At 39.8% G+C, this 11,393-nt stretch overlaps 1 protein-coding gene across 1 annotated transcript; it reads right to left on the bottom strand.

Moving 5' to 3' along the window:
• Window positions 1-616: 616 nt before the first annotated feature.
• LOC120521977 (THAP domain-containing protein 5-like) lies at window positions 617-11,121 on the bottom strand. The gene is made up of 2 exons (XM_039743227.1): window positions 10,822-11,121; window positions 617-1,316 (listed from the first exon to the last, which is right to left on the bottom strand). Exons 1-2 carry the CDS (start codon window positions 11,026-11,028, stop codon window positions 1,140-1,142), a joined length of 384 nt encoding a protein of 127 aa, XP_039599161.1. The 5' UTR covers window positions 11,029-11,121; the 3' UTR covers window positions 617-1,139.
• Between the last annotated feature and the right edge of the window lie 272 nt (window positions 11,122-11,393).

Genomic DNA, 11,393 nt, shown 5'->3' with positions numbered 1-11,393 from the left:
GACACAGGTAGAACATGCAAACTCCACGCCGAGAGGACCTGGGAAAGCGAACCCAGGTCTCCTAACTGCGAGACAGCAGTGCTACCACTGTGCCACCATGCCGCCCCTAGGTTAGGTTAATATGTGACACTAAATTGACCTGTGTGTGTGTGTTCAATCTCTGAAGGACTGGTGATCTGCCCAGGATTTGTTCCTGCCTTGCACTCTTCTGTTAGCTGGGAAAGGCTCCAGTATCCCGTGACCCTGGATTGGATTAAGCAGGTTAGAAAATGACTGACATTTTTTTTTTCTCTGTTTGCTACACATTCCTGGACATTTATTGATTTATAAAAACTATTCATATCATTTGTCAAAGCACTTCCACTTTAAAGCAGTTTTTCACAAATGCCTGGAGCCTAAATGTTTTGCACAGTGCTTGTATACCTTATGAACTAACATGAAAAAGACGAAACACACATCAACCATGGCTTTGACCACCACAGCCAGAAAAGCAAATCCCATCAGTACAAACCTGTCGTTCGCTACGCCCCAATAGTAAACCAAAACATTAACGCACACCTACAGTGGATGATGGCAGCCCCCAATAACTTCTGCAGCAGACATCACAGCCCATTTATGTTAGTGTCAAATGTTCTTTTAATATTTTCCAGCTCTGCAGGATTTACTGAACCATCTGTACATTCAGTGACAGCAAGAAGGCAAACCCAGAGCTCTCAAGGAATGCCACAGTGTAAAGTGGAGAAGGATCCAGTGCAAATCTACGACACACAATCTTTGGCAGGTACAGCAGCCCCCAGCTAAAATACCTTGCAATGTACTGTGTATATTTTTTAAAATGACTGAACACATAGCATGTATTCTGTTCACAGGGGACCAGTGTGTACAGAGAATAAAAACACAAAAACATAGGCCTGCTAAGCAAATTCTGGAATGTTTCCTGCTCAATTCTTAACATGATTCTTCCCCAATTTATTTTTTACTTTTCACTTTGAATCAAGCATCTACCGATGTCTCTTGAATGCCACAGTTGCTAAATGGGAAGAACAAGGCCATTTAAAGCAGAGGCCATCACATGGCTTTTAGTGGAAAGATTAGGGGAAAATGGCCTGCATTATTTCACGTATAAAATTGACTTCACTTTAGATGGACTGATCCTGGCTCAGGCTGATTAACTGTTCATCACTCATGTTAATCACATTTTCTTCGTCTTCATCCGATTGTGGCACAGTGTAGAGGTAAGTTGTTTTGTCATCCTCGCAGATGATTGCCAGAGCATCTCCAGTTTCAGTCACCATGCCATGGGCCTGAAGATAAGCCTGTGAAAGAAAAAGAGAAGTCCTGTAATAAGTTCTCTTTTTCAACCTCTTAAATGAACCAAATATACAAAAATAAAGCATCAAAATGTGCAAAACTTGCAGAAATTGGGTTAAGACATAAACTTTGAACTGGTTTCTTCAAACTATGCTTCTATTTCTCAAACCATCTTACTCCTTTTAAGAGTGGCAGGGGCCCTGAGCTAAGCAGAAGGCAGAAAACAGCCCTGGACAGCCGACCCATGGATCCACCCACACTTAGTAAGGAGCGAAAGGAATCACACAAAACTTACATTTTCATCAGAACTTGGAACTTCACTTGACCAAAAGATTTTGCCAAATAAATTGCATTTGCTTCTAGTGAGATGTGTACCGTCTTGGATATATGTATGAGGGAGCAAGGACTCTGGTTAAACGCAGTGCTGGGCTAACAGAGAAGAACCCAGCTAGAGGAGGTCTGCACCAGGGGTGGTCTTGAGGTTCTGATCACTTCGATCTGGTTATGAGTGTGTTGAGATGGGGGTATATAAAAAGAGTGCCCCAGGTGAGTTTATGGGCTAGTCAGTCCATTCATCACAGAGGTGACAGTGTGGGCCCACCACATAACACAAGTCAGGAAGGTTGGGCTCCAGGTAGCCAACAAAGTTGCACTGTGGTCGAATGGCAGGGCCTGGGGGGCACACCTGAATTGCCACCATTGCCTTAAAAAAAGGAGAAAGAGTCATAGCAGTGGTAACAGACATACAGTAAAACCTTGGATTGAAATTTTTAAATGAATTTTAACTTGATAAACGAGAGAGGTCTGGCAATACGAGTAGTACGTATACGCTTTGTCTGCTGAGCGTCACAGGATCACAACTGAACTGATGGTTCTTCTCTCTCTCTCTCTGTGTGGGATTGTGGGTAATCGTCTCCCATTCTCTGTCAGCATGCCTCACTCATATAGTCAACATCCGTACAAGCGTATACTGTTTACTATAGCATTGTGACAACGTGTGTGTGTGTGTGTGGTAATGTGCGAGTTCCTGTCTTGCACCCCAAAAAACGAAGCCAAGTCTCAGTACTTTAGCAACACCAAGTTTATTCTGCGTGAAACAGGAACAGTACGGTTATTTATTGTAGTGTGATCTACCCCTCTACTATACAGACACAGAAGTCAGGCAGGGTCAGGGCCAGGTTAGTAGCCAAGTAATACTGTGCCCTGCGCATTTATAATGTTCCTTGTATCACCCATCAATGACAGGCACTTATAGCATGTCCGCAATCTTTTCAGATTCACTTTTACGGCAAACTGCTACAGCCCTGGGAGCCTGTGGTTGCTTTGGGATGCTCTCCCACGTGTCCTCCCATTGGGTGGAATCCCAAAAGAGTTTAGAAACCTTACAGTGCATAAGTATTTTTTTATTTTGTGTCCAAGTGTAATGACTCTTCAGGCAAAAGCAACTGTCATTGGAGAGGTTCATTGTTAAAATCGCAAAAACAAAAAAAAAAAAAAAGATGAAGATTCCAGTGAGACAGAGAGCAGGGATTCTGTTAGTTAGAGTGAAAGTCATCCTACACAATAACCCTCCTCCTCCTCTGTTGTCTCCCTCACACAAGTCCTGATTCTTTTCAAAGGTAAAGTGCAGGCTAATTTTTTTTATGTATTTTTACTTTATATTTTGTATTAATCATTTCTATATGAATAGTTTTGGGTTGTAGAATGAATCATCTCAGTTTCCATTATTTCTTATGGGGAAATTTGCTTTGATATACGAGTGCTTTGGATTACAAGCACGTTTCCGCAATGAATTATGCTCGCAATCCAAGACTCCACTGTATTACTGCAAATAGGAACTAGGTGTTTGCCATGCAATAGGGGAATAGTAATGTCCCACAGTTGTAGATGTCCAGAAGGGAATGATACTTAATGAGAAAATCCCAGCTCAGAAGCAGTTTTGGTGGACTCCCCGTGCACATATAATACATGAAGCCATAACTCAGTACCCAGTTGAAGACTAACAGTTATCGTGCTCAGTGTGTCAAGCATCTGACCATGAACTGCACGGGTATGTGTAGCACCAGAAAAGAGGAAAGGAAGCTGGAAAAATGAAGAAGGGCTTTGGAAGATAGAAGACTGAAAATAAATAGGAAGAAGACAACTAACAAATATATGAGGTAATGATGATCAGGACTAAGACTTTAGTCTGCAGGGAGAGCTATTGACCATAGTGGAAAAGTTTAAATATTTAGGATCAGTGGTAGCCTGAGATGGATAATTAGATAAAGAGATAACCCATAGGGTTTAGTATGGAAGGAACAACTGAAAGAAGGTATCAGGAGTATTGTGTCATCGAAGAATTAAGGTAAAGGTTAAAAGGTGAGGTTGGTAAGACAATGATAAGACCAGCAATGATATATGAAGCTGAGTCCTGGCCAGTAAAGAAGTTGGAAATGGCAAAAATGAAAATGTTGAGATGGATGTATGAAAGAAATAAGACAATCGGAATTACAACAAAAGTTGGAGATGAATCTAGGAAAGTTTGATGAGATAGTAAAGACATGTGAAAAGAAGAGACAACGAAGATGTGAGCAAAAGAGTGATAGGAATGAAAGTCCAGGGGAAGAGAAAGTGAGGGTGGCCAAAGCAGAGGTGAAGGGATCAAACAAAATAAAATCCTGAAGAAAAAAGGGTCTGACTGAGGAGGAGGAGGTGCAGGGCCGAGCTGTATGGAGAAGGTTGATCAAGCACATTGACCTCACAAAGAACTGTGAAAAGCTGATGAGGAAGACGATGCTGACACAACAAACAAGGCATTTAGTTTCTATCTATAACATTGATTACACAAGCATCTGGCTGTCATTTAAGTCAGGTTTAGTGTAGTTTTAAAAAATGTACAAACTCCTACACAGTGATGTTACAAACAAAAACAATTAGAATTGATTTTGCAGGTGTGGAATGGCATGCACTGATTATGCAGCAGAAAGAAAGTGCGGATGATGCTTCAAAGAGCAATATTTCTTGTTGTTTTCCACCACAAAAAACTAAAACTAAAAATTAATTCTTACGGCTAAGTCACATTTGACTACTTTTCTAGTGAGTTTTAGCCACAGCCTTCATTTACATAATTTTAGCAACATGCTAAGTGAAGGCAGTCATGTAATGCAACATGCCCAGCTAATCAGTCCAACTAGTCCATGATTCGCTGGACAAAACCAATTGAAAAACAGGCTTGATTTTTTTCTTTAGACACATGAGAGCCGACAACCAATGAATACTCATCCAGAAGTACAATTCAAATTATGCAGTAACAAGAAATAAGGAACACGGGTGTTTTGGACATCACAAACAGAAAAGAAGTTTGTCTTTCTGATGTCTTATTTTATGTACAGAATGGACAAAAAATAAATAAATAAAAACAGGCAGGGACTGCAGCTAATCTTACTTTAATGGTTAACATTTTACAGCACCAGTTAGTGCTGAGCAGATGGTCGATGATATTGCTGAATGCATTGTCGATATAAGTAAACATCGTCAATTGCCACCAAACTTTTGCAGAAAATTTCTCAAAGTGCCAAACTCCAGCCGTAACTTTACTTTATTTTTTTTTAATCTCGGGCACCTAACAAAACGGCTATCAGGAACTTCTATTGACAGCAGGAGACGCGGACTTATTTTGTTTAGCAGGAGTGCACTGATGAGGAGTGAAGGCAGCCTGTTTAGTGTGTCACGCACAAATTTTGAATTTGAAGAGCTGCTGTGGTATTTGCAGACTCCCAAGTACTTGAAGTGGGGCAGTACCAGCAGCTCTTGAAGCTTCAAGGGGAACCCTTTAGTGGCCGACTGAACATTTGTTTTAGGCACTGGCCAGTACAAAGGTCAGTGGCCACTGGACTATCCAAATTAAAACCAGTGAAAGAAACTCAGGTCTGAACTCACCAGCCTCCCCACAACCTGTGGATTTCACAAGAGAGGGCCCCATGCGGCTCGGCAAAAAGAAGAAAGGATTAAAACCAGGAGCTAGAGAAGGCTGCGGGAGATGGAAAGGTCAGAGTGGAACGGTCAAGTAACGAACAGGACTGAAAGGAGCAAAATTGCGCAAGTCACCCTAGCGAAACCGTTGGAATAAAAACACCAGAGCTCAGCAGTCAAGGCATTCTCCATGGCCATAACACCCAAATAAGTCTTAATCTATTGCATTCTTGCCTTTTGCAGTATCTCTTAACCTCCTTAGCATTTTTTCTTGAAAAAACATGCAAAAGATGCTGTATTTTTTAGGCTTGAAAATGTAAATATTTATTATAATTGATCTTTCTACTGTAAAATGTGCAAAACACTAAATGTCAGAAGTGTATAACAGTGATACAAATAGCAATAATAAAAATAATTCTAATACCGTATATACTGTTGCTTGTGTGGTATATATTGAAGCACGGTGAAATACACAATCCAACATCACAGCCGTGACAATAGTAGTGTCAATCCTTGTGGATTTCCTTTCCAGACTCATCAGCTTGTGAACAGCACATGTGCGACTGACATGAGCATCAGTTTCAGATTCATCACAATCAATTTCACTGTATTGCACGTTTCAAACTGATAACAGGTTCACTTTGTCATCACTGTGTGTATCATTGTCAAGAGAGTGCAACACCCGGGCTGCTGAAAGACGTTTATTACAAGACGTCATTATGAGGCCAAGAGAAGATGTGTCTGTACTGTTGCTTGGGTAGCACTCGAGCGAGTAGATCATTTCTCGAGCAATGCTCAGCACGGATGCTGTTGGCACTTTTACAGGCAGAGTAATCCCTGGGTGGAACACTTACGCAAGATGTGTCTGTACTGCTCAGGACAAATGCTTTTAGCACTGATTTTACAGAACACTTTTTTGTGCAATAAAATTGACCTGAACCTTGATCCTTGTTTTAAGAGGCTTTGGATTGGGCAGAGGGACCCCCTTGGTGCCAAATGCTGCAACTGTTTATTTCTTTGTGTTATCAACATGAAACTTTAGACAGGTACAGTTGGCATGTCTAGGAGCACCCCCCTAGGTGAAAAAACTGATCTGACATTACTTGTACATGAGAAATATTCGTTTTACGCACTGCATACCCCCCCCCAGTTTCTAAATATGTTTAAATTTCACACAAACACAGATTCTATCACTTTTTAGAAGTTATCTGTGGGATTTGGTGAAAAACTGACTGCCCGGCCCTAATTTCTTTTTTTTTTTTTTTTTTCTTCTATTTTGGGGAATCACCAGGTGGAGATTACTGAAAAATGCTCCCAGGGTGTAACTGAAGGCAGTATGTCATCTGGACTGCGTTGTGGTCAACTCTTTACAGATCAGACCCTGAGATAGTGGGTTCAAACCTCGCTTCTGATACTGTGTGTAACTGAGCAAGTTACTGAAACTGCCAGTGCTCCAAATAGAAATAACAATGGGAATGTAACCAAATGCAACTCAATTGCTGCAAGAAAGCTGCTTTGGATAAAGGCAGTCAGGCAAACAAATAAACATGAACAAAAAAAAAAATATTTTATGTGTCTGAAGCACTGCAGACAAGCCCACACAATGCTCGATCTGCTCTCTATGGTTCTCACGAAGCCCCAGGATCACAAGGTGTTCTTGAGCATTGTTATGAGGTTTCTGTCGTGTGATCCTCCGTGGAAGAAAAAGCAGTTTGGAACCCTTTACTGTGTAAATTGCCATTCTGTGTCAATGTAGTGTATATTAAGTGTCATGTATCACTCCCATACCCAAGTTAAACATAAATAATGTGGTAGTAGCAAATTATAGTGCGTCTATCAATGCCTCTATGATGTGCATTGTTTCTTTAGCATTATCTCTTTGGCAGCAGCTAACACATTTTCCTCCTTGGCTTCACTTACCAGGTAGACATCTGCGCACAATGTATTTACTCACACATTGCTAATAATTACTGCATGTCTAATTCAAAGGGACATAGGACATAGCGAAGTGCAGAGGGGTTGGCGGCTGTTCTGGTGTTTCGCCAAGAGACTACATGCTCCGAGATAGGCCACAAGGCTTGTCTAGTACTGTATAAATAAGACAGATGAAAAATATTTTATCGAATTTTAACTCTAAGCTTATCTTCCTTATTAAAAATATTTTTAACAAAAAAAAAAAAAAGAATTTTGAATCGCCCAACACTGCATGTACTGATTTAAAAGCTCACACAGTTCATAATTTGTAATTAACTGGAGGCACACTTTAAACATTTGCTAAAATGCAAACCTTTAAAGTTTGGTTAAACTGCAACACAAGCACTATCTACAACCAGGGGTGTCGAACTCCAGTCCTGGAGGGTCGCAGTGGCTACAGGTTTTTATTCTAACCATCTTCTTAATTAGTGACCAGTTTTTGATGCTAATTAACTTCTTTAGCCTTAGCTTTAATTAGCTTAACTCAGGCCTCTTAGTTGTTTTTTCCTTAATTAGCAGCCAGACAGTAATGAGATATAAAACAAGCAGGACATGACCAGCTCACCTGTACCCATCAAACAAAATCTGAAAATAAAGATGAAGGTCTGAGTAAGGTTCATCCCTCAGGTTACCAAAACATTTTAGGAGCTCTTAGAAAAAAAAACAGAATATTAACAGTTTTGGAAATGTCTGCTGTGGCAAAAAGAGAGCAGCAACAAGCCATGGAATTCAATAACGGGTTTAATTAACAGCAAGAATCAGCTTCTCATTAAGGAACTGGTTGGAGTTTGAAGCCCCAATTTAGCTGCTCATCCGTTGGCTTCATTTCATGTCTCATTTCTGTTTGGCTGTCATTTAATGAAGAAAATCAATTCAGAAGACTTAATCCTTAAAAACAAAGCAATTAAAATGAATGGAGAAGAACTTAACTAGCATTGAAAACTTGACACTGATTAGGAAAAGGGTTAGAAAGAAAACCTGCACCCACTGCGGCCCTCCAGGCCTGGAGTTTGACACCTGTGATACACTACTGGTCAAACGTTTAAACACACCTCAGTTTTTATGGAAATGCATGCAGTTTAATGTAAATGTTTCATCAAATCATTGCATAGAACAAATAAACAATGGCAAATACAAAAAAAAAAAAAAGAAGTCGAGCAATCATTAAGTGTAAAGAGTTTTATTCAAACTTTTGATTCATCAAAGTAGCCACCTTTTGCTGATGTAACAAGCCAAACACACATGTGGCATTTTTTTTCTATTGGCCAGTAAGATCTTCCCAACACCATTGCAGAAGTTCCCACAAATCTGTTGCACTTGTCGGTTGCTTTCCTTTCACCCTTCTGTCCAGCTTACCACAAACTAACTCAATGAGGTTTAAGTCTGGAGACTGTGCTAAACATTCCATGTTTTAAAGTGTACCTTCTTGTACTTTTAACGTAGTTCTGACATACCCTGGAGGCGTGTTTGGGGTCATTGTCTTGCTGTATGATGAACCACTGACCTACATGATGCAGACCAGAAGGTATTGCGTGGTGCTGCAAAATACTGAGGTAACCCTTTGACCACCAAATTTGCCTACAGCAAAACAACCTCAGACTATCACACTCCTCCTCCGTGTTTGACAGCTGGTGTCACACACTGAGGAACCATCCTTTCTTCAACTCGTGTGATGAATCGAAGATTTCAAACTTTGACCATCGGTCCATAAGACTTTCTTACAGTCGGCAGTAAACCACACTCGATATTTCAAGGCTCTATTTCGTCCTTTAAGGAATGGCTTTCTTACTGCCACTCACCCTGTCAAACGTGCAGCACAAAGTCTTGTTGTTCCAAACCACTGTTAAGCTGTGCTTGAATCTGTTGTGCTGTGAGGCGCCTAGCACACAAGCTGGTGACCCTTATAAACTGGTCTTCTGATTGGCTTGTGACTTTGGCTCTGCCAGATCTCTTCCTATCTGAACGTCTTCCAATTTCTAGTTGCCTTTGGAGTGTGTAGGACACCACCATACTCAGTGACACTTGATTTATTTTTGTTGCAATTTCTCTAAACAAAAGGCCTACACTTCTAAGGGTACTAATGCTCTGTCTCATTTCATTTGTTAATTGCCATTTTCTTGCCATTATTACTGGAATATTGTCCAAGTCGTACTTCAGAGGGTGTAGTAACAGTCTGTTCCAACTCTGCTTTAAGACAAACACATGGGCTTGGCTTTAGGTATTCAACAGAAGTTGAGACACCTGTGAAAACTGTCTGCTTCAACTTGCAATGCTTCATTTATTTGAATTGCTACAAAATATCTGTAGGTTGAAACTTATTAGTTGTTCCCTGAAGAGCAACTGTTGCCTGGTTACCTGTCTCATTCAGAATTGACTTTAAAATACTGCTTATGGTTTACAAAGCCTTAAATAATCTCGCTCCATCTTATATATCGGAGTGTCTGACATCTTATATTCCAAATTGTCACCTTAGATCTTTAAATGAGTGTCTGCTTAGAATTCCAAGAGCTAAACTTAAAAGAAGTGGTGAGGCGGGTGGGCCTTCTGCTGTTATGCACCTAAAATCTGGAATAGCTTGACAATAGAAATTCGCCAGGCTGATATGGTGGAGCACTTTAAAAAAAACACTTCTAAAAACACATTACTTTAACATGGCTTTCTCATAACTTCATTTTAGTTTAATTCTGATGCTCTGTATATTCAATTAATTATCATTACTATTCATGGTGGCTCCAAAATCCATACTAACCCCTGCTCCCTCTTCTCTTCTCTTTCTGGTTTTCTGTGATTGTGATCTGCACCACCACCTGATCAAAACACCATGACGTCCCTACATTGATTCATTAAAGGCCATAAGTCCATGTGACCATCATCATCATCAAGTCCTTCCATGAGAACCCTGAATACAATGAGGACTGATCATTTATGTTAGGTAGAATTCCTAGAGGGTGCTGGGTGGTCTCGTGGCCTCCTGCAGATTTTATTTTTTCTATTTTTTTTGTCTGATTTTAATTCTTACTTTTTTCTCTTTCTTCATCATGTAAAGCACTTTGAGCTACATTTGTATGAAACTGTGCTATACTGTATAAATAAATGTTATTGATGAAGAAGGCCTATTTGTAATATTCTGAGATAGATAGAGAGATAGATAGATAGATAGAGAGATAGATAGATAATGTGTTTTATTTCACTTTTTGCTAACCTAAACTTTAAAATTTAAACCTCTTGCAGTTTACGGCTTACCTTTTCAACATTTTAGGCCATTCATTGCATTTCAACTGATTAAATTTAAAGAAATACTGGATTAACTGAGGTGTTCTAACACTTTTGACCAGTAGTGCATCTAAAAACAACTCAAGTGAGAGAAAAGCTAGGCAAACTCGGCTCAAACTGACACGAACTACATTTGTAAATTTAGCTTTACATTCCTTCTTTTCAGTTTTCTGCCTGTTTTGTTGAATCTACAAAGAAAGAAAAATTAAAAACAGTTGTTTAATGTCGAGTACTTTACAAAGAAAATCAGGAAAACCTCTGCTCCTAACAATTTAGCTTTCCAAAGAGTCATCTGAAGAGATTTCTTACCATTTCTAGCATTTTCAGCTTCTCCTCAGAAATGAGATTCTCCTTCTTCAGCTGCTTTACAATGGTCTCCATGGCTGCCAGCTTTTCTACCTGCCGGCGGTGTCGCTGCTGAAGGATCTTAACCTTCTTCTGTAAGCCCACAATGACTGCTTCCAATTCTTCTTTGCTCAGGTTATTTTTATGATACCTGCAGCAAACAGATAACATTAAAACTACAGCACAGTAAACGATGAATGGCAAGATTAGACATTCTGACGTGGTACACAAAACACACAATATCACAAAGACAAGTCTCTCTTCCATTTGTCTGGTCAAAAAATAGACACTTCCTTATTCCTTGCAGCTACATGTATATATATATATATACTTTATACTTCTAGGTGTAAGTTCATTGGTTGTCTGCTCGGACAAACACACAGGGTCAACACCCAAAGATTTAGGATAAAAGAAGACTTGTCCAACTACACAACTGGTGAGATGGGAGTTTTCAACCTATGGCCTCCAATTTGCAAAGATTATGTGAATAAAACCAAAATTAATGAAAAAACTCATGTAATGTGACATGGACATCA

Source organism: Polypterus senegalus, unplaced genomic scaffold, assembly GCF_016835505.1.
Source record: "Polypterus senegalus isolate Bchr_013 unplaced genomic scaffold, ASM1683550v1 scaffold_303, whole genome shotgun sequence".
Lineage (NCBI taxonomy): Eukaryota > Metazoa > Chordata > Cladistia > Polypteriformes > Polypteridae > Polypterus > Polypterus senegalus.
Note: the sequence above shows the minus strand (reverse complement) of the source record. Positions and strands in the feature narration are given on the sequence as shown.